The 27,548-nt window shown below is 39.5% G+C and overlaps 1 protein-coding gene across 4 annotated transcripts in view; it reads right to left on the reverse strand.

The window, feature by feature from the left end:
- LOC126374302 (high affinity cAMP-specific and IBMX-insensitive 3',5'-cyclic phosphodiesterase 8) overlaps positions 1-27,548 on the reverse strand; it is a 342,656-nt gene that overhangs the window by 5,181 nt on the left and 309,927 nt on the right. For all 4 annotated transcript variants that reach the window (XM_050020843.1, XM_050020845.1, XM_050020844.1 and 1 more), the window contains 11 exons: positions 22,204-22,261; positions 10,167-10,334; positions 6,703-6,905; positions 6,256-6,439; positions 5,672-5,848; positions 4,185-4,277; positions 3,633-3,884; positions 2,971-3,187; positions 2,283-2,464; positions 1,619-1,752; positions 32-186 (listed from right to left, as the gene is read on the reverse strand). In XM_050020843.1, coding sequence (XP_049876800.1) covers positions 32-186; positions 1,619-1,752; positions 2,283-2,464; positions 2,971-3,187; positions 3,633-3,884; positions 4,185-4,277; positions 5,672-5,848; positions 6,256-6,439; positions 6,703-6,905; positions 10,167-10,334; positions 22,204-22,261 — 1,823 coding nt within the window. The remainder of the gene's footprint in view (positions 1-31; positions 187-1,618; positions 1,753-2,282; positions 2,465-2,970; positions 3,188-3,632; positions 3,885-4,184; positions 4,278-5,671; positions 5,849-6,255; positions 6,440-6,702; positions 6,906-10,166; positions 10,335-22,203; positions 22,262-27,548) is intronic.

A 27,548-nucleotide genomic window follows, 5' to 3' on the forward strand; every position in this document is an offset into this window, starting at 1 on the left:
GAATCCAAATTTTTCAGAGGTATTAACTCACCAGCCCAAGCCTCCATCATGTCAATGATGATGTAGTCAATGAATCCGATCTGCGACCGCGGGATGGAGCAGGTGGCGCGATCAAACATGGGCATCACCACTGGTAGGTCTTTGGCTTTCTCCTCATCCGTCTGCAGGAAGTACTCCTCTGCGATCCTGTAAGTTGGTAAAAATGTTGTGAGTAGAGGCAAGGAGCATACGGCACCACGCTGCTTCAGAACCCGATATCGTGCTGGCGTGGTCGACGATTTCTCTCATTCAGCGCTTATCGCTATGCCTACCGCTTCGGAGATACAGGCCGAGATATGCTATCTTCGTTTAATTTGTATAAAACAAACGCCTCAATAAACGCTGAAAACGGGATGGAGACAATAGAATACAAGACGTATAATGTTACGTCAAAGGTGCAAAATGAAATGCTCTCTCCGGAAATAAAACACAACATCAAGGCGTCCTTAAACTTTTGTTACGTATGCATAGTTATAGTATAGGTATTAGGTATATCTAGCGCCCGACGCCGAACGAATGTAAACATGTGCCTATAATAAACCAGTTGCAATTTACCGTCTAACGAATCACTAGTGTGTTATTTCTCTCCTACACGACGAATACCTATCAACTTTAATCTACTTACATTAAACAACTTGTGAAAGCTAACCTAACCTAACATTGGTATTACCGGTATTGACTGAAAGTCAATAAACAAACGGCACGTAAACTAAACAGTGACATTTCGGGTGAAAGCTAGACTAATCCTAGCCTGTTGCATCCAAACAGGTCAATGTTTTGACCGCAACACTAATATTAGTTTAGATCTGGCTTATGTGGCACCTGGCTCTGTGGGAACCTGTGACACAAATAACGCTTAAGAGGATTATTTAGTGTCATGGTTGCTAGGTAATACCGACATACAAGTTGTTAGTAACACTGTACCGAATACCGAGTGAGATGATTCCGCTCATGACCGAGTGAATATCATGTGGAATTTTCCGTCGCAAAAGTAAGGAACTGAATCTGAAAAATCATGAATTTTGCGACGGAGAATTCCATTTGAAATTGACTCAGAATTATAAGCTGAATCATCTCCCTCAGTATTCGGTACCCTACTATAGTAGCAATTGTAGATAGACGCCGTAGAGGTAATATTCGACGTAGTAAGTATGTCGTATTTTCTGAAGAATAGTTGAAGACCTTTAAATATTAAACAAGACTGAAATGGCGACGTTGATTTCCTAGAAGTTCCAGAGCTAAAATACAGCTCTTAAAAAAATTACCCCCTCCTTTGGCAGTCGGGTAAAAATCTTGTCTAGTGAATATGAACACTTTTTGTAAATTATTCTCACGAGCCCGTAGTAACTACCAAGCCTTATACTACCTTAATAAGGCGGGTTTATTTACCTATGTTACTTCACCTTGCTCGGTAGAATTACCGACAAATGCCGCCACCGGCGCCGCATGATTTGAATAGAATGACAACAGGAAATAGATAATAGTACATCGCTTAGTCCGAAACAGACGGGAGATACGTCTCTTTCGCACTAACGCTAACAGGGGTCTTTAATTCAACTAAAATCGAACAGTTCCTTACCTCCTGGCCCATTCAAAGGCAAACTTCTGTGGTCTTGAAGCGTTGGACACGTCAGCGCACTTTATCATCATCCTCTTAATAAGAATTACGTTCTCCGGCAGAGCCAATGCTGTGGTGTCCAAAGATAAAGGTTCCTGAAATAAAAGCATACTTGTCAGTAGATAACAGAGGCTTCAGCAAAGTTGCCAATATTTTAATAGGTAACATATCTACAATCCACCCGAATCTGGATCACAATTTCCTATGCTTCTATCCTTTTCCGTGACTCAGAACCGTCATTGGCTGGAGTGAGATGAAGAGCGGGAGTGAAAAGTTCCCGACATCAAGTGACAGTTTAATCGGATATCGGTTTCGCACGCTGAACTTCGATTTCTAAGTCTGTACCGATGAACTGTCAAATAAATGGCAAAAGTACTGAAATCATTCGTTCAATCGGCTTGCCGAAGTTCTTGTGACGTCACGAATCGGGGATCGCTATCTTGGCTCCTTACGCAGTATGACAGAATCCAATCGATGTTCGATTTGCTCCAATCTGAATAGGCTTCGTCTTACCCGGTAGGACACCTGGACTAGAACATAGACCTTCTGGTCTGGTTTACATGTCAGATCGAGGTCAAAGCTATGGAACAAGAAATGACGAAAAGGAACCACCACAAAATCTTACGTCAGTATGCATGCCATCCTCCTTGCTGCCGCTGGTCTTGGCGTAGAAGACGTTGACGAATTTGGCGAGGTGCTCGAAGTGCTTCGTCATCTCCGTGGCGAGGATCATGTCGATCACATTGTGCCGCACCTGCTTGTACGTGTCGCGGTCGAGATTCTTGAATATGTTTACCCGGTCGTCATCTGCAGAGCATAACAATTTGTGTTGTAAACTGGTAATATTTTAGTCGCAACCTTTTTGGCGTTATTACGCCAAACCTGACCTATGAGAGACATTCACTGATAAGGAAAGTCTCGAGGACTTTGAAATTGAATGTTTCCAGTTAGTCAGTTTGGGGTGTTTGTTAGTTAGTTATCTTTGTGTTTATGTATTTATGTTATTGTTTTTGTTTATGTTTGTGTGTGTTGTGTTTCCTTGTGTTGTGTCCAGTTTGACTATTAATAGTCATAGTGGTTCTAGAAAAAGATATGTAGAGGATGACGATAATGGTGAAATACCGTTACTGGCCAAGAATAAGCCTTTATTTATTTGTTCTTATTTTTTTTACATTTTACGACATTACAGTGCAGAAGCGCCAATGTACCTGGTACGAATCCAGGATGCACTCGCCATTGTAGAGGATGGCAGGTGGAAGCCGAACTAAGTACCGGACTATTGATGTCTTAAGCAGGAAAGAATCATAACTTACTAAGAGTGAGCTTGAACGTCAAGGCGGCGTGGTGAGACTCCAAGACGCACACGTCATTGTAGAGGATGGCGAGGGGATGTCTGGCGTTGCAGAGGAAGGCAGACGAGGTTCCGGGGTGGTCTATGTCGTGAGCTGCTGCGGAGATAAGGGCCGCAGCTGCTTCTAGCGGCTCTAGAAGCGTTTTCAAGCGGTCCTTCTCGAGGAAGTATGCTACTGCCTGGAATTATAAAGGTAATTTAAAATCCGATAGAGCAGAAGGATTGTGTCGTTTCTCACATGATGGACAATTGTTATCCCTTGTGGTGATATGGATCACCATATATACACCATTCGGACTTGTCGCATCAACAGTGGCTGCAAGATGCCTTTGTCATACTAACAGTAACCACCCCACATTAGTAATTTATTTCACCTATACATGTCATACTAACAGTATTGAGATAAAATTCAGAATGATGAATAATCTTAGTTCAAATAAAACTACTTACAAAATATCGAAGAGAACGAAATGAAGCAAGCTAAACCGTAAATAATTGATACCTCTTTACATTTTGGATCTCTTAATCTATCCATCCGGTGGTGCCACATTGTACAATCTTGAATAAAAGGAACTAGGCATGATGTTGATAATAACGACTAACGAACTTCGAACAAAACCATACCTGAAGCACGTCAGCCGCATGAGTAGAATTATGATAAGTGTTGACAGCGTGGTAGTTGGTCTCTATCACCGTGAGCCAGTGGAGTAGGGTGCGCTCATCGCACTCCAGAGCGGAGCACACGTCGAACCGACCGCCCATGAGGGCCAGGCCCAGGTGGACCAGAGGCCGACCACGGGTCAACTCCTCAAGGCGGAAGATCTCGAAGTCCCAATTCAAAGCTGAGTCCAGCAGGTCCCGAAGTTGGCCTGATGTCTGTAAATTTGTTGATAGGTACTTAAATATTTTATGTGATGGATGAATGATTTTGAGTTGTGGGATTGATGTCGAAAAGGTCAAAAGATTTGGACGCCGGCGAGAGCCCGGCCTTTAGAGTCGGGAGTCAAGATAACGCACGTAACCAATGTCATGTCAGTGTCAATGTAGTAGTTATAGAACACTAATACATATTTAAGATTTCGTGATGAGTAATTATCTATTCTATTTATTTATCTTCCCGTGGGTTCTGAAAGTGCTGTAAGAGGACATTTTCTTAACGATTGTTTAATACCTTACCTTGTGTTTGATGTTGGACCTGTTAGTCTGTGATCGGACCACAGTAGAATCGTTGCTGCTTCGTCGTGAGGACAGTACGTTGGTAGGTCCTTGCTGAAATCATATAGCAATACATTAACAATTAGCATTAACCAATCTTCTCCTACTAGTCTAAATCTGAAGCTGTGAATGACTAAATCTGATCTTTTTATGTTTTTACAATAAGTATTTTTTTTTAGTTCGTTGTTAGTTATTTCTACGGCTATGCATGCTCTAGTTAGGTCTCAAACTGAAAATATAATAATTATATATGAAGTATATAGTTAAGGTGTTACTAATAAATATATAAATTATAAAGGATGGTAGAACATAATTCTAGGTCTAGAAAAAGTTTAAAGTATGTGAATAAGTAGTTTCACTAAGGCACCCCTAGGGTTAGTAACAGGTTCCAAAAGATAAAAGAACAAGAGTAAATTGAAGTACAGTAAGCTCCATAGGCTGATCGGTCACAATCTAATGTAGCATCCAATTTTAGTATTGCCCCGTAACCAAAAAGCAAATTTTGACCCCAAGCCAAAAGGTTTAATTTTGACATTGACTCCGCCTAAAGCTTGAAGACTTCAGCGTCTAATCTAGATGAGCTACAGCCAAAGACTTGGAAAGTATAGAGAGACAGGTTGTAATACCAAACCTCCTACCATAAACACAAAGTTTGAGTTGGCTTGCTCCCGCTATCCCGCAGTACCGGATCATAAAAAAATAAATTCAATGTTAGTAAGGAACATACATACGTCGTTATAGCAGCATTACTGGCTCACTTGTTTAGTAACTAACTACCACAACTTACCTATAACTACAAAGGTAAATAATCTCATTGAACATAAAATTAAAACAATATACTAAAATACATTCTATAAATAGGCACTTTTAATATTATTGAATATAAAAAGATAACAATTAAGATGATATTAGGTATATTTATAAAATTTTAGATAATTAGATACTTAAGTTGTGTATACAATATGTACCATTACTTTAAACTACTTATAATTATTCTTTCTTTTAAAAATGCTTGCAGTGTCTTTCAGTACCACACCTTCCCATTATTAAATAACTCCCTAAGATGTCGTTGTCTTTTGCGATATAAGTACCTACTTAAATCGCAAAGCCGTTTGTCTTGACTATGTCACATGCAATATCGCGTTTTAACTGCGTTCTGTTGCCGATAGTAACATCTTTTTACTGTTAATTCTGCCACTTTTTTAAAGTTTTTTAACACTAAGGTTGGACTTTTGAGTAAAGATTAGTAAGATGGTTTCATGTTGCACAATTTGTTACCGATTCTTGCTCAGTTTTTAAACTAGGTTTCCCGATTTGCTGCACTTTTGGATCACTTGATTCAAAGGCCTTTTCAAAATTTAACTTCAACTTCACTTGACAGTATTTATTATGTCCTATATCTCTCCTCAAGAGAGTAACTTCTGCAATAACATCTCCATCATACTCACCGACAGCAGCGCTCCAATCAGATCAGTAGCGATGGGATCTTCGACCCTCAGTTTGGGTTCATCCCTCATCTGTGGCGAATACAGTTCAGATGTCCTCAGCATGTCAACTGCTCGTTCTATGCAGGCTACGGTGGATGGTGGTGCGCCTTCGGTTGCTGTTGATAGCAGGGATATCACCTGGAATAGAGAAATTTTCTAAACGACTCATATTTTGTAACACCAGATAAACCATATCCAGGATAAACAACTAAACGTCAAGATGTCATTGAAACCCTTAATGGTCATCATGGTCAACTGAACTCAGCGAAATTCAATTTCATTTCGACGTACTTACAGCTCACAATTTGGTAATTCCGTATTATGAACATAATTATCAGTGATGCTAGCATGTTATGGAAACCTATACAATACCAAAAAAAAAAAAAAATCAATAGCTAACCTAACCAAAAGGATAATATCTAAGTGCAATAAGCGAGGTTTGTCGGCAGAGTTCGTCTTGAGAGCCTAATCTGTAGAGTATAACGAAGACCAAGGCTCTAGGATCAAAAATTTTGACATAAAATTGAGTTGTAAAGTGACAATACCTTGGTGATAGGCGCTTCCAGAGGCAGTCCCTGTAGTTTGGCGAGCGATGTTCGTCGAAGGCCATCAGAGGCTACAGAGCGGACGTCCAAGGAGCCTCGTCTGATGGAGTGCAGTGACCCTCGACCACGCTCCGTGTCTATCACGTTGGCAGGTTCGCACACGAACACTATATGAGATATGCTCCTGCAAATGATAGCACAATTTTAAAGTGTTTAAATATTTAAAGCTTTGGTGGTCATTTCCAGTTCCAACGTGTGACTACCAGGCGTAATATACAAAATGATATAGAAAGTAGCTAAATACCGTAGTCTTGTGGCATCGGCATCACCTAAATCAGATAGATTATGAAAGCAGGTAATCTAGAAGGCTGTAGAGAATCCCAAAGAGTGTTGTGCTATCACATAATATTGATTGGATTGGAGACATTTGAAGATTTAAAGAACTACCTGGCTAAAGCAACAGCGGCGCCACGACACGGCAGCAGCAGAGGATCAGGCGCAGCTCTGCGACGTAGAGTAATCGGGGCCTCCCAATCTCGCGCCCCGCTGGCTGCCAGTCTCAGGGCCTCGCCCCCAGCAGTCTCCGCCAACGGCCTCGGTCCCTCCTCCACCCTCCAACCCAGCACGCGACACCATGACTTGTTCGTGAGCTGTGAGAGAAATGTAGTCTAGTTAGCGTGGCGAAATTGGGTTAGGCTGTTATCTAACGTTTGTTCGCACTGCGGTCAACGCTGACAACATCATTCACATAACATAATATAGCATTACGCTTATATCCTAGAAGGGGTAGGCAGAGGTATACACACCCTCTCCTCGCCAGCTAAGTTTAAGTCCCATGCAATAGGGGACGAGACTATTGCCATTAACCAGGCACAAATCGTGGAAACCACGTGATATCAATTACCTATGAAAATGTAATAAGATTTATTAGAACGTAGAGTTCTGTTGCACTCGCATCAGAGTTATAAAAATGATGAACTTGCCAGGTTAACGGCCGAACTTAGGTTTAATGAGGAAAGTTTACAAGACATATTAGAAATCGGTACTGAAGAAATGGGTCTTAAAAAACCGGGTATTCATATCACATGAGACGTGTGACCACAGGACATAGCTCGATCTCTCGCTCGCGTGACGATGTGTAATTTGCCAAACGTGTAACGTTGCCAAAATTCACGCATCGTTGAGTATCCGCATTCCAACTAGCCACAGATGTGTTACATTGTACTGAACTTCCTAGACAACTGCAAACAGTTGTCAGTCTCAAACATAGAGGTATCTACTCTATACTCTATGCTGTATGTTCTCAAAAGACAATTGTTAAATAACTGAATCACTTCAGCGTTTATTCGTTCATCCTAAAGGTCCGCTACTTAATTAAATTCCTATTTCCTTCTTTTTTATTTTAATGGTTATCGATTTATTTACTAATTTCATAATGTACAGGCACCGAGTTTTTACAGAAGTAATTGTCATCTGCAGGGCTAACATAGGTACGCAACGTGATGAAATTATCGTTCGATTCAATAAATTTTCTCAAAATCGAAAAGTTTGTTTTTCCCTAACATGCATGCCACATGATTTTGTTCGTATTTTGACAGTACGACATGACTTATTTGGGTTTACATATTAACACCAATCGACAAAACGACATAATTATATCGTCAGAATCGATAAAATTTTAAAATTATAGGTATACTGGACTTCAAAACCCAAAAGGAAGGGGAGATTAACTCCTGTCTTCTAAGATGTTGACTCGAATCTTCCTCCACTCGATTGGGCCTCAGCGCAGCATTTTGGTATTTTAAGTTGACATCTACGTCCTCGACTTGAGGACTTTACTCACTGGAGTCGAGCATATCATACTGCCAACATAACAATACGAAAATAATGACGTCATGCCTCCACTCAACTTCACTAGAGTAAACTCGAGATAAGGTTAAGGCGACCATTCTTTAAAGTCGCATTAATTGACGTTCCCCAAACACTCGATAGATGGCGTTGTTTACTTTTAACGTGATAATTACCTATTTTCACATTGCTGGGGTACACAATTATTCAAAAATGTAATGTAGTGACAGAAGCCTATATAAAACTAATTGTTGCTTGATATTTGCATAACATTATATTATTATATAGAATGGTGTTGCTACCTAAGTATATTGCTTCTCTTTAATTTGGCCAGAATAATAATGGGTGGAAGTTGTAATTGTACCTTGGTGTAATAAACAGGGTCATCATTTATACCCAAAAACAAAGATAAAAGATGTACTTGTCTGTTATCCATGAAATTAAAAGTTTAAACGAAGAAAAAACTTAACAACGCCATCTATCGTGGTTTTGGGGAACGTCGAAAGTGCCTCATTGAGGATACTTGTAAAGTTCAAGAATGTTCGAGTCAACATCTTAAAATACGAATGTAAACAAAAACTATGGCACAAAATTCAGTAGTCAAAAATATCATTATGATTCTTTACTTTATCAATAGGCAGTAATTATAAATATCTACTACTTATAATTACTTACTGTAAATATAATACATTTTCTCATTAGCAGGAAATTGCGTTGGTAATCAAGAGGACAATGGGATGCAATGAACCAATATCCTGTTACATGCAATTGTATGTTCACCATCAAGGATGTCCGTTCTTCCTGATTGTCCCTTTAAATTACTTATTGTCCCTCATTTGAAAGAGCTATAATGCAATATTATGATAGGAGTATTTAAGGTGTTATGAAACCATCATCATTTCCCTAGCATTATCCCGTTTTTCAAAGGGTCCGCTTACCTAAATATCCACATAATTTAAAAATAAGTAGGTACGTATCTAGTTAACATTATCTGTGCCTCCCTGTATATCGGTTCCGAGTACGCGGCGGCTGAGGTGAAGGCGGGAGGGTCCGGCTTAGCAGTGAGCGCAGCCACCACCATTACCGTGTTGCTATGCACATCGGCCAGTAGGCATAAGTTTTATAGGTACAATTGTAACTATGTAGTTATCATATCACTTGCTTGCGCTCTGCGATACGTAGCCGAGACACAAACTGCATAAAATGTTTGTTTACCTATTGCTTACCCACAAGTTTTTGTTACCTACTTATATCTATGTATAATGTAAGACGGACATCGTAGATACCTAGCATCGACACAAACCATGGTTTAACGATGCTAGTTAGCATAATCACTGTGTGTACTAAATTTTTGAAATAAATAAATAAATAAATAAAATAATAACCTAACCTGAAGATTAGACAGGTCCGGTTTTTTACAGAAGCGACTGCCTGTCTGACCTTCCAACCCGCAAAGGGAAAACCAGCCCAATACAGGTTAGATGTGAGATAGAATGTGGATTTCCTCACGATGTTTTCCTTCACCGCAGAGCACGTGATAATTATTTATGATCCAAACATGAATTCGAAAACAAATTCGACAATCATTGGTTTAGGCATGTGCTGGATTCGAACCTGCAACCTCAAAGTGAGAGGCAAGCGTTTTACCAACTGGGCTACCACGATTTGGGCTTAGGTTGTTATGAAACCATCAGGAATAATTCTGTTTGTATCATCAGTGAATAAAATATAGTGATTTCATTAGCAAACGCAACTTTTCTCCTCAATTTGGTATTCTTAGCACTTCTCAAGGATAGGATTTTACTATGATACGACGTTTTATAAATCAACTGTTAGTGGTTTGATAAGTTTTATCTACCATTTCTTATTTAAAAACAACATGAAATAACGTTATGTTGATTATTTTAAATAACTCGTATAACATCGAGACACATTTCCGGGCGGTTTTCCCTTAAATCATTTTTTTACCGGATTTTTCGCGAAATCATACAACCCATCCCCACTTATTGACTATAAGTAGATCATTATTACTCTAAATAAGTAGGTAAAATAATAATACGCACAAGCACCCTCTGCTGATCATCAGTAACAACAACGAGATCCCGGCAGCGGTCGGCGGCGGCGGCGAGCGCGGCGACGGCGCCGACCTGCGCACGCGCCGACGCGCCCGCTGCGCGCGCTTGCAGCACCTCCGCGCACCACGCTGTCGTGCCGACTGTCTCTACCATGATCTGTGGGAGAAAGATAGATAATTTGTATGCATATGAGATGTCTATCAATACAATTATTATACGTTGAATATCTCTTTCATCGTTTAGGTCAGCTGGAAGAAATTTCTTTGTTTAGAGATAAGCTTCCTTGTACTGTCTGTTTTCTTTGTACGTTCCTTGTGTCTGTTTTTTTAATACGTACAAATAAATAAATAAATATAACATTAGTCTAATGTCACGCCATGTTTGGTGTAGAGTCGATAAATCAGAAACTTCAATGTTGTCATTCTAATCAGTCAAGCTATATTAGATGAGGTATAGACCCGGACCGCGGATGTCCGTGTTGCTCTATGGGTACAGCTATCTTATACCCTTTGACTGATGGTCGATGATGGTAAAACTTCTGTTGAGTTATGGTACAGTCACGAGCATTAATATGTATACACTTTGGTACCATGACACATTAACTTTTTTGACAAATTGAACTGTAAGTCTCACTAAATGTCAAATATGTTAGTGCGAAAGAGTCCTAAAGTGGGTACATTATATTGCTCATGACTGTACAGGTATGGTATGGTCTGCTTGGTGTCGAGAGACCACAATCAAAAGAGAAAACGTTTTCTTTCTCCGTTCCAAACGAAATTAATTAAATAAAGGATTTCACATAGTCTATTCCAATAAACAACATCCATTACCATGCTAAAAATAAAGCTATAAGTCAAATAAGTTCACCAGATCACTTCGATTGTGATTTGACAATTAATGAGGGTAGTCTTAAATGATTCATTCGGTCGACTTACACGTGCCTTCCAAATAGGCCCGAAAATACGCCGATCAAACTAACATTCATTAAATCCTTCCGCAATCTAAAGTTCTCCTAATCCCATAGTATAAAATATCACTCTTATAAGTTAATTATAATTAGGTATAATTTCTGCTACAGTGTGTAAACACGTGTAAAGTTTTAATGAAGGCTCTACTCAAAGTTCCCTGGTTGTTGTAATTTGATCGTATATTATAATCATAAGCTTCTGAGCTTATATTTAACCCTACATACATGTGGGGTGATGATCGAAATTAAACAGTCTTTTCAATATCTTCTTTTATTTTTTCCAAAATGAACCTTTACACCGTTTAACGTCTTATCGCCATCTTCAAAATTACCCTACCCTAATATCCTCTGTCTCTTTCATACTTCACGCTTTTATCCTCTTACTCTTTCGCACATGCTCATACTTCGTTCTGATGTCGTTCCGTTCCTACACATTCGGCCATCCTCTCCATGACTGACCCCAGTCATGCTACTCTTATATACTGAGATTACATACAAACAAAATCTTTAATCTATTCTAAATTATCCTAGATACCAATAACATTACCAACTTCTTAATTCTATTCTTTTTTTATATTTTTAACATTTTAAACTTTTCAACAATACAAACAAAACCTTTATATAGCAGCTTAGGTTGAAACATGAACATGGGAAAACTTAACACCTAAATTATTCATTTTAACCTTACATAAACAATTAGAATGAAACAAATATGAAAAACTAACGCTTAAATTCTTAATCATGACACTACTTAAGACAAATTAGAATAAAACAAATGTAAAAATCTTTAACACTTAAATTCTTAATTATAGCATTAAGTACCTAAAACACTTACAGTGAAACCAATATGAAAACTAACACTTTTCTTAATTTTAACAGTACCTTGAGAACTTATTTACGTTGGAAAAACTAACTTCATTCCATGCGAGTACGCACGACAGTCAATAAAATACACAAATGTAAAACACTGCAATAAAAAATAATTATATTTGATAATAAGATCAGTCACGGTTGAGGCCAAGGTTTCATGAAATCTGCTGAGCTACAAGTTTTGTTAGGACCATCCCCCATATTGTCTACCTTTGCCACATCATAACGGTTTCTACCTTTAACACTTACGATTCGATAGGGTCCTAGAAACTTCGGCTTCAATTTAGAATTTGCAGCAAATTGAGTTTTCTTTATAGAAACCAAATCACCTACCTTATACTCCCGCGCTGGCTTTCTCTTTCTATTATAAGTACGACAGTTTTCTTCTTGCACCTTTAAAATTTGTATTTTTGCAGCCTCTCTCAATTGCTCTCTCTCTGCCATGTAGTCTTCACTGCTTTCTCTCTCTAGCAGTTCCAGAATGTGTGCTTCCTCCTTCATATTCATCCTTGTTCCTATTAATAGTTCAAATGGACTTGTTGCAATACTTCTCTGGTAAGTGGAATTTATAGCCCTTTGTAGCTTGTTTACATGTTTGTACCAGTTCCCTGGTTCTTCAATACACATCTTTGTAAGTACTGATATAATGATCCTGTGTACTCTTTCCACCTGGCCGTTCCCTCGTGGAACACCTGTTGTTATTGTCACATGTTCTATATTTTCATTCTTACAGTACTCCTTGAAGTCGTTGCTTGTGAAAGCGGTACCTCTGTCGGTTATAAATCTTGAAGGATTACCAAAACATTGCTGATGAAGTTTAAGTTTGTCTAAAGTTTCCTTTGTAGTCATGCTCTTAGTTGGATAAATCCATACAAACTTCGTAAAACCATCAATGACAGTTAGAATGTGATTGTAGAGCTTCTTTGTTTCAGTGAGCGGCCCAACATGGTCTAGATGTAGTGTTGATAATGGCACTCCCTTCTTATCAATGGGGTTTAGGAAACCTTCCTGTTTCCCCTCCTTCTTGGTAGCAAGTATACATGGTATACATGTTAGAATGAAGTCTTCTATTTTCTTAAGTAAATCTTTTATATAATAGTCTTTGGTTATCAGGTCTATCATTTTCCTTTTCCCAAAATGTCCAATGCTGTGAGTTCTATGTATAATTTCAGTTTCCATCCCTTTTGGTATTACCAGTAGTTTCTGGGGGGTTTTGTATAGCAGTCCATTTTCCACAAAATAGTCTAAATAAGTTTTTTCCTGGAGTAATTCCATAATAGCTTTCAGTTCTTCATCGTTTTCCTGAGCTCTTTTGACTCTTTCATGCAGCTGTCTCGTTATGAGTCCTGTGAAATACTGAACTCTACTTAAAGCGTCTACGTGCCTCATCTTTGATCCTGATCGGTGCTCTACAGTGTAGTCAAAGTCTTGCAAAAGTAATACCCATCGTGCCACTCTTGTACTAATTTCTTTTTTCCGTAGAGTCATCTCAAAGGCCGCACAATCAGTCACAATCTTGAATGGTATTCCATACAAATATTTACGGAATTTCTTCACACCTGAAATGACTGCTAACGCTTCCAATTCGTAGCTGGTATACTTCTTCTCGCTCTCAGTCGTCTTACAGCTGGAGTAATACACTGGATGCATCTCACCGTCGTCGGGACTTCGTTGCATGAGGATAGCGCCGTATGCATGCATTGACGCGTCCGTATGCAGCTCTGTAGGTAAGTCTGGATTATAAATCTTCAGAACCGGTTTCTCACATAGTTTTTGTTTCAGAATCTGGAATGCATTTCGTTCGTCTTCGTTGAACTGGAAATTCTGGTTCTTCCGCAACAATTTTGTCAGTGGTCCAGCGATTGATGCAAAGTCCTCGATGTACTTCCTGAAATAAGATGTAAGTCCTATGAACGAATGAAGTTGTTTAAGCGTCTTTGGTTCAGGGAAGTTTGCTACGGCTTTAATTTTATCATCGGAAGGCGTTATAGTTCCATTCTCAATCACATGGCCCAGATATTCCACCTTTGTAGTTAATAACTCGCATTTCTTCCAGTTGATTTCCAGACCGTACTCACTAGCGGTCCTTAAAACCTCTTGTAAACGTTCCAGTCCTTCATTATAGTCTTTAGATAAAATTAATAAGTCATCTATAAAAATTAAAAGAATACCCTTCTCAACTAAGTCTCTAAAAATTATATTGATGTAACGAGTGAAGTATTTGGGGCAAATTGACAAGCCAAATGGGGCTTTTAAAAATTCATACTGCCCCGAGGGTGTCACAAAAGAAGTATATTTAATGGACTCCTCGCTCACATTCAGGTGAAAAAATGCATTTTTCAAGTCTAATTTACTAAAAACCTTAACCTGAGTCAACTTATCTATGTGATCCTCTATAACGGGGAGAGGGAACTCATCTTTCACCATTTTACAATTTATCTTACGATAATCCACGCATACTCGTATACCACCGTCTTTCTTTTTCACCAGAACTAGTGGGCTGGAATACTCCGAAAAGCTAGGCCTTATAATACCACTGTTCAACCACTCACCTATTTGGTTTTTAACTTCTTTCTCCTCGACTAGTGATAACCTCCTTGGCCGTTGGGAAACTGGGATCTCGTCAGTCAAGACAATCTTCATCTCGATGGGAGCCACCTTAGTCCTCTCAGGAACGTAGTTACTCACCAATTCTTCTACCTTTCGCTTAATCTGTGGGTCAGACACACAACATGGGGTCTCCTCACTAACAACACAACAAACTTTTTGTAACCAACAATTATTCTGTGGAATTACCATGACTGATCCTTTATCAATAACTACCACAACATTTTTCAAAAATTCGTGACCTAAAATTAGTTCACAGGGTATTACATCGTCTGATACTATGTGAAAAGTGCTTTCCAAAACTTGATTGTCGATCTGAATTGAGGTTATAAACTTTCCGAGTGAACTTACTTGTTTTTCTCCTAGTCCAGTCAGTGTAATACTTTCCTTCATAAAACTAGTTATATTTAAACTAAAGAACAGCCCTGACGTAATTAAATTTAAATCACTACCACTATCCACTAAACATTTAACATTTTTTCCATTAATAATCACGTTCTTCAAGTTGTTTACGTTTTGTTTGACAGATTGATCCGATTGACCTCCAGCCGTCATCTCCGCCGCCATGTTGAATTCTACGCTCTGTGATTGGTCGAATCCGTCAGCTTGCTTCTCGTCATTGGTTGTTACGTACATCTGCTTCGCTGATGGGCCATATTTGCTGTAGCCGCTATTGCAGCCGTTAGCGATATTTCCTTTCTCCGTTCTTGACAAACTTCGTGACGTTTCGTTTTTGCATTTCGCTCCGATATGGCCGAACTCGTTACAACGAAAACATTTCAAGCCTTTATTTCGATGTGGACAATTATTCGATGTATGTTCCAGTTGTCCACAATTAAAGCACCGTACACTTTTTGTATGCATATTTCTCTGTTTATTCCGATCTTCGTTATGCATAAAAGTCGAACTTTTCTTTGTTTTTTCTTTGTAGGTTTCGTACAACTTCAGTTTTTCTTTTAACTCGGGATACGATGTGACGCCGTATAATAATATCTTGTTAGATTCACTATCCACAATACCGTCAATTATGTACTGGATTGCCACGTAATCCTTTAGCTTACCGCGTTTTGCCATAGCTTTCATCTCAAGCATATAATCATAACAGCTTTCATCCTTCCGTTTCTTACGATTACTCATAATTTCATGTACTTCTTTTGCGTCGACCCGGTCGGGGAATTCTTTAGATAATGCCGTCTTCAATTCTTCATAAGTCTTAAAGGTTTTTTCCGACCGAAGCCATGTCGCCGCTGTAGAAATTAAAGATCTTCGTGCTACAAGTAACTGCTGCGTTGGGGACAGGCCGAAAATTTCCGAGTTGTCTTCAATTTCTTGTGCCCACCTAGACACAGGGTAAATTTTGTCCGTGCCGGTGAACTTAGGTATAGCTTCTTGAACAAACATGAGATCGACGTGTTGTCGTGGACCTGTACATGACGTTCCCGTCGTGGGGCCTGCACCTGCATCGCCAGTCATCGTTGCGTCGTCGTAGTCGTCGTGGGACACGTCACCTCCTCCCTCACGTTGTTTGGAGCCGGTGTCCAAGTCGTGTTCTTCGTCGTCGTCGGTAACCTCCGTCGTATGTTGCCGGAGTAAAGATCCAAACACCTTATTCGCCACTTTCACAGCGTGACGGGACGCCACTGCACCACGTAGTCGTCGTGAAAAAAAGATATGCACGCACAATGGCCTCGTGTGCGCACCGCGTGCTGTTACTGTTCGTCGTCGTGTATTCCGATCACACCCCGATGAATGTACTTGAAAAACTCGCACATTCGATCCCGGACGAGCCCCCAAAATTATTGTGGGGTGATGATCGAAATTAAACAGTCTTTTCAATATCTTCTTTTATTTTTTCCAAAATGAACCTTTACACCGTTTAACGTCTTATCGCCATCTTCAAAATTACCCTACCCTAATATCCTCTGTCTCTTTCATACTTCACGCTTTTATCCTCTTACTCTTTCGCACATGCTCATACTTCGTTCTGATGTCGTTCCGTTCCTACATACATGACATAAATGTACCTAGTTATTCTACGTATTCGCATAGAATAAAGTTTATACTGCTTATAGAACGGTAGCTCCCCGCGCCAAATCTTATCGTGCGCCGACCTTACCCCTTATGGTCTTAATTTAGTCTTAAATAGCCGTAAGCAGCTAGTAAGGGATAGAATGCGCGGATTGTGTTTTGCTTGCATTTACACTGTAGGCGAGACACGGCGAGAATAAAATAGACTAGTTTTTAACTAGTCAAATCAATTACTTTTTACCCAACGTCAAAACACGAAATGACTATGGAATTTGTATGAAAAGTCAAAATGTCGCACTTATTATTTGAGAGACCTCAGCGCTCCCCATTTGTCTGGCCAAGTAGTTAATGCCATTTGCGGCAAACCTACAATAAGTCATTTGAAAAAAAAAAAACACTTTTTATTAAAATTCATAAATAAGTCAAATAGAAAAATGAAAACGTTTTTTGTCACCTTTAGATCCGTCTTCATTTAGTAATTAGAATTTCATAAATTATCTTTGACCTAGAAAACTACCCGATTCTTCAATGCAGTGTCCAGGGGAGTGCTAATGTTTAGGTAGTCTGTCGCATATATGTGTCTCACTCGCATTTAGGGCCGTGCAACAGTACGGCACCGCCGCCGGCGGATGGCGCGGGCGCGACATGGTGCCGCACCACGGCGTCGTGTACCGGCACGTACACGCTTAGCACGTATACCAAAATTAGTTTTGGCTTGTTATGGACCGCGAAAGACGTATCCTGCTCCTGTTGCTGTTAAGACGACGACGAATGAAGAAAAAACAAAAACTGACAACACAATAGTGAGCACGTCGGTACACGACGCCGTGGCGCGGCACGGCGCCGCCCCATCTGCCGGCGGCGGTGCCGTACCGTTGCACGGCAAACGGCGCCGCACCGTAGACATGGGTCCACGCCCTTATGCGTAGCGCGGCATACGGTAAGAATGATAATCTTGTATGGAGGGTCTGGGGTGTGGTAGTATACTCTAGGTGGAGTCTCGGTTAGAGTGTCGTAAAAGGGGTCCCAATACTTAGAAAAATTTCACTTCAATTTTGTATGAACCATCGACTTAGCCGAATTTTCGAATGAAATTACTATGGAAGCTGGACTTGTAAAATTTTCAAAAGTTGATTCTACGTAGTGTCGCAAAAAGGGTCCGAGACTTAGAATAATTTTGGTCGTTTTTGTATGAGCCACGGACATAGCCGATTTTCGAGAGAAATTACTATGAAAGCTGGACTTGAAAAATTTTTCATTTTTTTTTGAAAAAGTAAGTTTTTTTTATTTTAATATATGCGGAAGAGGTGGGTTAGGGGTATCTAAAAGGGGGCAATTTTTTGTTATTTTTGCGCTACGACGCACCGTTTTCGAGATATTTTAAAAAATGCGTTTTATGTAATTTTAAAATATATCTTTAATTTTTTCTATGGAGCTCCGCGAAACACGTCCACGCTCGGTGTCCGCCACGCGTATTTTTTTTTTTACAGGTATCCTTTTGTCACGGGTGCGAGCGAAGCGAGCACGGAAATTCGCGGCACCCCGACACTGTAGATATAGGTTACGAAGGCTGTATGGCAGGGGGCGAGCAAAGCGACCCCCCTGCCATATAGCCGAGTGGGTTAGGTTACTTGTGACCATCGAGGCCCGAAGGGCCGAGAGGCGGCGGTGAAGATTTGTTTCGATATGACAGCAGTCACGGGTGCGAGCGAAGCGAGCACGGAAATTCGCGGCACCCCGACACTGTAGATATAGGTTACGAAGGCTGTATGGCAGGGGGCGAGCAAAGCGAGCCCCCTGCCATATAGCTGAGTGGGTTAGGTTACTTGTGACCATCGAGGCCCGAAGGGCCGAGAGGCGGCGGTGAAGACCTTTAAAGGTCACTGACTTTGAAGGTTTACTACACAAAGTTGATATAATGCGAATATTTTTGATTTTGGATAAGTGACCTTGACCTTTAAGGTCAATGATCTTGGTGACCTTGACCTTTGAGGTCACTGAAATCGAAAGTTTACTGCATAAAGTTGATATAATGGTAATATTTCTGATTTTGGATAAGTGACCTTGACCTTTAAGGTCAATGACCTTGACCTTTGATGTGTCTGACCTACACTATATTTGTGAAGAATAAGGGAATAAGGTCATGACCTTGACTTTAAGGTCAGTGACCTCCCAAGGTCATCTAAGGTCACCCGTGGTTTCCCCCCACCCTAATACTCCCACATCCCCCCGAATCCCGAATGTTACTTTTGGCGATTTTTGTTAAAAAATTTCTAAGTCCTAATTTTGTATGGGACCCTTTTTGCGACACCCCGACCGGAGTCTCACCATTGGCGGTCAATATTGACATCGCCTTGAAATTTATTGCTTTTGAACTATTGCTGTGGACGTAGGTGACTATATTAGTTACGCGATAAATAACCAACTTCAAGTATTACATTCGTTTGCTGAATGCGTTTTTCACTAACATAGTTGGCTAGACCACTACAGTCGGCGATACGGCTCACCACAAATCCACGTTGGTCTAACAAAAAGCTCGGTAAGGTATGGATACTTAGTTTATCTTGCGATGATGTACCTCTGACTAGCCCAATTGTTAAAGGTAGGCCGTCTTATTATTGGTTTGGCTGAAATGTCAGTAAACGAACAGCTAAATGTGGGTAGAATCCTAGAATACACTCGGCAACAAACGAGCCAAAAGGAGAGTCATTCACTTGTATTCTCATAATTTTTGGATTGAAGGAAACCCCAGTTAAATAGAACAGGCGAATTAAACTTTTCAAAGTTCCACTGAATCAATAGTTATTAAGGAATTCCGAATTTTGTAAATTTGAGGTTCTTTGATTCAATATTTATTTAACGTAGTATTCATTTCATGAATTTATACTATATTATGCCGATCACAGACCGTTAAGATACTATAGGTATTTTATCATAAACTAGCGACCCGCCCCGGCTTCGTTCGGGTGCAATGCTGAGGAAAAATGAAATTATTTACGACATCACACTAAAAACCTCAAAAATAACAGTATTTCTTCATTATTTAATGGATATTATTATACATATAAAACTTCCTCTTGAATTACTCTATCTATTAAAAAACCGCATCAAAATCCGTTGCGTAGTTTTAAAGATTTAATCGTACATATGCATATAGGGTCAGAAAAAGCGACTTTGTTTTATACTATGTAGTGATAATTAGATTTCTCGCGTTATTTATCAACGTACTATATCGTACAACTGCTGTCGGTATTTTGCACACTAGATAGAACACCTATCGTTCTATGCTATTAGACATCCGCACACAATTCACTGCTGCCATTTCCACGAAAACAACCCAAGCATTTCATTGCACAGATTCCAAATAAACCTCAATTTCTGAACTTTCCTGCAGTACAATGCAATCTAAATATAAAACCGTCTATCGAAGCCTTTGCGCTTCTAATTGGAACAAAAGATTGGCCAATGAATTTTTTTTTGTTCCTCTATCGTTGAAAAACGTTGGTTCGTGGATTTCTATTTGATGAGATTAAAAACAAAACAAAGTGCAATATCTCCCTCCGGGCTCACTAGGTTGGGGCGCAGGGAATACGTTCCAGTTCGAGTTTTCAGGTTTGGTGAACAGGATGAAATGGTAGCAGCTTTAAGCCTCATTCACGTACAGGCGCGGCGCACCGCGCGCGCAATTCAATAGGTAAACCGTTGGTAAACCTTGTTCAGAGTGCACGATTTACGCGCGTTTCGCATAATCTAACATTACGATATAAGCTCCCAACTACATTCCAATTGGGGTAGTCAGAGGTACATCTCAAGATGGACTAAGTACTCACACCTCACCGAGGTTTCTGTTAGACCAACGTGATAATTTATACCCAATGGTCGAGCCAACTGTGTTAGTGAAAACTTAATGACTCATTGGTACAAGGGGTTCAACCCAGTGCTCCTCGTTTGAGGAGCAACCACAGGATCACACTCACTTACCATAGAGTAAGTTTATACGAGTATCATAGAATAATTTCATTTTAAAATGGATCATTTTAAATTCCTACAGGCGTGCAGATGCGTGTCTGTTACTAAAACACAATATCGGGTTCTTATTGCGTTAAATAAAGAATTATGAGACTCTAGATATTTCGATACTAATGCAAACTAAGTGCCATGATCACGAGATGACTGAAGAAACTGAAGTGGAGTAGGTAGATACTAGATATTTATTATGGTTCAGGGCAAACATATCAGTCTAGCCTTCTTCTTTGCCGTTTACTCGTATTTGCACTTTCGATGTCTCAACATTCCGAACCATTTGAAGTCGCACTAAATTCACCACGATATACCGCACTCTGTGTCCTTGCGATTTGTCACAATTTATTCCGTTTTAAGTTGTTTTAATACCTACCACTAGATTCCATGTGTGTTTGTTTCCATTTTATTACGTTCTAATTAAACATGTGTAAATTGAAACATCTAGTCATAGACATAAAGTATAATAGTGCAAACGTCCACAAAAGCTCGATTGCTTTCAATTAATTTCAAAAATGTTTCCATATAATAGGGGGTGAGCCCATTACCATTACCCCGGCACAAATCCTGGAAACCACCTGAATTCAAACTCATAAACTGAATTCGAATTCAATGGTTTAGACGCCGAGTCGAGATTCGAACCCGGGACACTAAGATGTAAATCACGCGTTTTTCGAACAGGGCTATCACGGATTATTATTATTAGGTATTTATATAAAAAAAAAGTATTGTTCGGCTACTGTTTACAATATATTACAGTAATTATCAGATCTAGGTAATCGTTAATTAATTACGATAAATCTAATCAAATTGTCTAAATAATAATCAAATAATTTTTGGTTTGTGTTTCGTAAATTCGTACAAACTTTGTTACGAGGAAAATGGTTGAAGGTGACGCATTTTTTTAAAATAAGAATTTATTGAAGCTATTTAAAGAATAACTGACGAAACTTTTTAAAACGCTATGTTCACAACATCATCATAACATCATAAACTCAGGACTGTATCCCAATTGGGGTAGTCAGAGGCACATCCATCGCATGATGAACTAAGTATCCACGCCTTTCCGCTTTCTGTTAGAACAACGTGATAGGTGGTGAGCCGTATCGCCGTCTATAACGGTCGAGCCAACTGTGTTAAGGAAAACTGCATTTAAGATAAATTAAAAAAAAAAACTATCTACGTGTATTTTAGTGGGGTACTAGCAAAGACAGAGGGCAGCAGTAACTGTCAGTACTATCCTGAGGCGGAGGATAGGTGTCCTAGTTCGGCTTTGAAATAAACTACTCTGGGCGCCATCCCACTCGCGTCAGACAGAGTACTGCGGGGCGGAAGGCAAGAGGGAAACCACTGTCATATTTTTCTTTAACGAGTAGCATGGAGAGTGCTACACCGAGAAGAGTGTGGCTCTTAAATTAATGATAATGATTAGCAAAGTACGTGAGTGCTGTTACGAGGCTTTCGGCTTGCTCAGTAGGTTTGATGAGGTCGGTCGATGACCTTACATACAAAAAGAAGTAGGTATAGACTCACCCTGTTAAATCCAGCCTCGAGGTACGGCAGCACAACGAAGTCATCTTTGAGATAAGCGCTGAAACAAAGAGAATTAGTTCTTTATTATTCACATTTTCACTTCATTTAATTTTCTAGACAAATTGGATAAAAGAGCAAGTAGGTACACTCACTTAGAGAATAAGAAAAAACGTGGTATTTGATTTTTAAAATAAAATCTTTTGTGAGGTGGAATTGCGCAATTTTTGACGGAACTTATTGTAGGTACCTGTATATCTCGGACGGTCCAGTTTGATTAGGACAATGCAGGCTGATGACCCGATTATTTGAAAGTAAGAATAAAAAGTTCGGAGTGCCAGAAACCAGTGAAAAGAAAGTTTTCGTCGGCGATGTGAACAGCCAGCGACCAATTATTAATATAAGTATGCGTGAAGTCGGGCAGAGGGATTGAATAGCTTAGCTCTTTCTAACATTATAGGTAATCTAGAGTGGGCGTTAGACAATAAGAAGCCATCTTTATTCTCATAATCACTTTAACTACGCTAAGCTAGTTGTCACGTCACACTTTTATCACGATATTCACTATTTGACATTCGTAATGCGTCTAAGCATTGATAAGGCAACGTCTGTCGCCCTCCGCGTTCCGATCGAGACTGAATAACGGCCAAGCGGTGACTACCGTCCACCGCTTCACCCCACTCCTGCGCACGCAACCTGACGTCACGTCAATCATTACTAAATCTAGATCTTGTCAATAGTCATAATACAGGGTGTTAATGACATCTTAACAAATACTGAGGGGATGTATCCAACCATGATTCTGAGTTAATATCAAGTGAAATTTTCTTTATATTTATTCATATTTTTAAAATTCTATACTTTATTACTATATCAACTTAGAATAATGAGCTGAATCATCCACCTCAGTATTCGTTACGATGTCACTTACAGCCCATACAAGTACTTACAGGTAGCCATATACTGAGGGGGATAATTAAGACCATGATTCTGAAATAATATGAAGTGGAATTTCCTGTTGGAAAATTCATTAAAATATTAAGGTTTTTTTTAAATTATTTTCAGTTCTATACTTTTGCGACGGAAAATTCCATGATATCAATCAGGTCTTGATTCAGAATCACGGTCTCATCCTTCAAAGTTATCGTTACGATGTTATTGACACCCGGTATAAATGTCTCTTAAACACACGTATATAGATATATATCATATGTTCGTTTCCTGAGCGAAAAAATACTTGATCGCTAGTCGCTTACTCGACAGGGGGACAAGTGCCTAGGGGCTATTGTCCAGTTTGTGACCAGCCTATAGCGATAAGGGCTCAGAGGAAACATCAACTTGAAAGACCTCCATCCTCCGCGACATAATATATATTCCCACAGAATAAGAACATCAGGTTTATCAGATAAGTAACATACCTACATATTTCCATATACTTATTCATTTGTTTATTGTAGTTGGAGCTGCAATAACCACCATAGGTTTGTACCTATGGTGGTTATTGCTTTGCTATGGTGGTTAGATAGAATTGTCTAGAGATGCTGTTTCATTACAGATAACGTTTGGAATACAGTTCTAATGAAAGGATTTCTAAACTTCGGGCTGGGACAATGGGTCGGTGGCCATTGTAAATTGAACAGAAACGTTGGACCTTCACGCCAACTTCTCTTTGGGTGTAGACAAAAGAGCACGGGTAGTGGTGTGACCGTCTCTAACATAAAGCTTGTGGTTTAAAGTTAAGGAATATAAGTAATAGTGTCGATTTTAACAGACACAAACTTAATCTTTTTTTAATTTGATAGTTCTTAAACTAGTGCTATACTTGTCTAACGATAAGTGCAAGAAAGATACAGCAATAGGTTAAAGTTTTCAAAGAAATCAAAAATACTAGGTACACATTTTTTTTCTATGCTGTAGCATTTTCAATATGCTTAATATAATTATCTACAATATTTTACTTTATATTAGGAGACAGTACGACGTTTTCTTAGTCTTTCCCTAACTCTTTCTTTTTAGTTTCTTCTTTTTTGTAGCACATTATAATATTCTTACATTCAGTTCTATAAGAGCAGAAGGGAAAGAAGAGAGTTGAAATGACTGTTAATACTATACACCTCTGCCAACCCCTTTGGGGATACAGGCGTGACTAACTAAACAGCTATTTCAACTCTCTTCTTTCCCAAAAACTCTTCTCTCTTTTTTCTCTCTTCTTTTACAAAGTCTAACTAAACAGCCACTTTTGTGTCTACCGTACCGTGTGGAAAATACCAGTATGACAGAAATCTAAATGAAAAGATCGCCAGGGACAACTGCGAACTGAACTTGAATACATCCGAAAACGGAACTGTACATAGATTTTACTTTCAGATATCATGCCCCTATATTATGTCCTTCTGTCATGCCCTACATCTCTATGTCCATCACTCACAGGTCCAAATCTAGAAGTAGGTGTACATGTAGAGTGGTGGAGGTTATTTCTTTAGATAAATATAATTATATTATTTATTATTCCTTTTTTTTGTTATGTTGGTGTCATTATATGTTTATTGCACCAGCCCGTGCTCTAATGAATAATCTTCTTTCATCCTAAGGTTGCCTGACAGAAATTGCTGTTTAACAATAAGGCCGCCTATTGTGTTTATGTTTTATTCGTATGTTTATGTCCTTTGTATATGTTGTTGTGCAATAAAGTATTATTGATTGATTGATTGATTGATTGAGGTTAATGAAAATGGCACACCGTCCCCACACCCCGGACACTTCATACAAAACACCTCGTTTTACACATACACTACACATTGACGTTATCGTACACGCGCATCTGTGTGTGTGACGTCTGACGCCCATACTATTGAAGACTACAGTAAGATTGAGGGGGTGGTGAGGTAAACAAGACCACAGTGTTTTATCAGAGTAGTCCTCGCAGCACAGCATCCACGCCGCGCGATAATTATATCGAGGACCAATAGCCGTACGACGTCTATACACGTAGATAGCATTCGCTACGTCTATTGGTCGAAACCATCGATATAATTCGCGCCGCGCGGTTGCCGGATTTAAGTTTATATCTGACCCCCTAAATCCGCGCCTGGTCTGACATGTCCCGCGTTAAACATGTCACCATGTAACTGACGTCATTGTGCCGCTTTTGTCGAACTTTTTAACGAATACACAGTCGGGATTTAGACAGAATTGTGATTAAAAAGTCAGCTGCCCCTTCCTGCATTGTTTGAAGGGATTTCAGTTCTCTGTGAAAACGGGAGCTTTTTATAATTAATATGTCGGACGTTGAAAATGTTGTAAAAATCCATTCTGTTAATAGGAGGATGCTTGGATGTCCAAGATATCCCAAACCGTAGTGTCAAGCCCAAGTCCAGAGATTCTGTCGACCGAGCTACACCTTTTATAAGTTTTAACTAGTACGCTACTTGCTAAGGATTAGTTATGAAGTCAAAATAAAAGAAAAAGAAAGAAAGAATAGGAAAATTTTGTTTTAAGTTTACGCGGTTATTATCATAATTAAAACACATAATAACGGGTTCTTACCGCGTTTAATGGAGATATGAGACTCCCGATATTTCGACACTGTTGCAAGTGCCATGATCACGGGATGACTGATGAGATTGGAGTGGAGTAGGTAAATCTATAATTTTCTACGGGCAGACATATCTGTCTACCCTCTTTCTTTGCCGCTTGTTTATGTTTCAACAGGGAAGACGGGTTCAAATTCTTGGGTTTCATTCACCACTCAAGTGCTTATGTATCTACATTCTGTAGCTTAAGTTTCCACTAACTGGCAGAAATTTCTTGTATGATAAATGGAAGAGGAGTTAAATACAAATGCAACGGAAATTGGTTTGTACTTGTATTGCAGTCTCTAGCGCACATTCGTACGCAAACACTTACCCATAATCCCCGTTAGAGTAAGCAACAATGGAAAACTTCATTCAGGTAGCGTCTTATAAAGGCTTACCGCGGTGTGGCTGTATTGTACCTATTACTATATAGCCTAGTACTAGTACGTTACAGTCTAATACAACTAAATATCTTCTTCTATCGTGTGTGTTGTGAGGTGGATTATCAACCCCATCAACCCTGGTGTCTTAGTTACTATTGAACCGCTAAAGGCGCCTGACATGGCTCATGTAATGGCTACTAACTTGCATCAGTAAGTAGTAACCGGGACTAACGGCTTAACGTGCCTTCCGAAGCACAGATCATCTTACTTTCGGACAATCAGGTGATCAGCCAGTAATGTCTTAACCTAGCGATCACAAAGTGATTTTCGTGATATCTCCCCATCGGGATTAGAACCCGGGACCTCTGGATCGTGAGCCGAACGCTCAAACCACTGGACCACGGAGGCCGTAGAAGACAAGTGAATATCATAGTACGGAATATCCAGACATATTCTCAGCATTCAGTGCTATTGTGAACAATTTGAAAGCAATACAGAGTGCTGAGAGCTTCATGTTCTAAGCTGTGAGCTCAGACTCTCCCATTGTTCGCAGACTCCATGTAAATTCGCATTTCTTATTGTAACTGTGATTTCCTTTCTCATTGTGATATATTATTAGGTACCTATGTTATTGATAACTTTTTTTCAAATGCGCTCAGGATTATACATTCTAGTTATAGTAATATTCATAATCAATTCGCCCGCACTACCCCTCTGCTGGCTAATTCTTGTATAGCATAACAAAATTTTTCAAATACAATTCGAATTGAAACTTTTATTAACATTCCACTATTAACGCAACATTAATTATGCGGATCAAACACGAGAGTAATGTACCTACAAATTAAATTACCTACTGCAAAGAAAGTCAATTAAATTACCTATAGCGTTTCAATCTGTTGTTCGACGTAATTACCTCTATAAATTATCATACTAACTACTCAATGGGGCTTTGCCTGAGTATATTTTACCATACGTTTTAGAGAACTGCAGATCATAAAAATAAAAACCAAGCACCAACTTGTTGGGCCCTTGCTCTTTTTTGACGTGACTTATTGTAGTTTTGCCACAGATGACATTAACTACTTGGCCAGGCAAATGGGGAGCGCTGAGTGCTCTCACCTACTACAAAATTTAAGACAATAGGCCTGAGGGTACCCAGTTGGGCGTGAACCTCGGCTCAAGGCGTCGTCTGAAAGGATTATATTTGAAAGAATTAAGCGACCTTGAATGAGCGAAAAACTGGTCGGTATCGGGGTACTGAAGCGTTTGTTCTGGCGAGTTGACTGGCCTTTATGGCTAGGAATCGGGTCATCGGGATCGTATATTACGTCCTTCGGGCGCCGATAATTTTCAGTATCGTCCCTAAGCGGGATGTATTCGGAAGCCG

Source organism: Pectinophora gossypiella, chromosome 17 (genome assembly GCF_024362695.1).
Source record: "Pectinophora gossypiella chromosome 17, ilPecGoss1.1, whole genome shotgun sequence".
Lineage (NCBI taxonomy): Eukaryota > Metazoa > Arthropoda > Insecta > Lepidoptera > Gelechiidae > Pectinophora > Pectinophora gossypiella.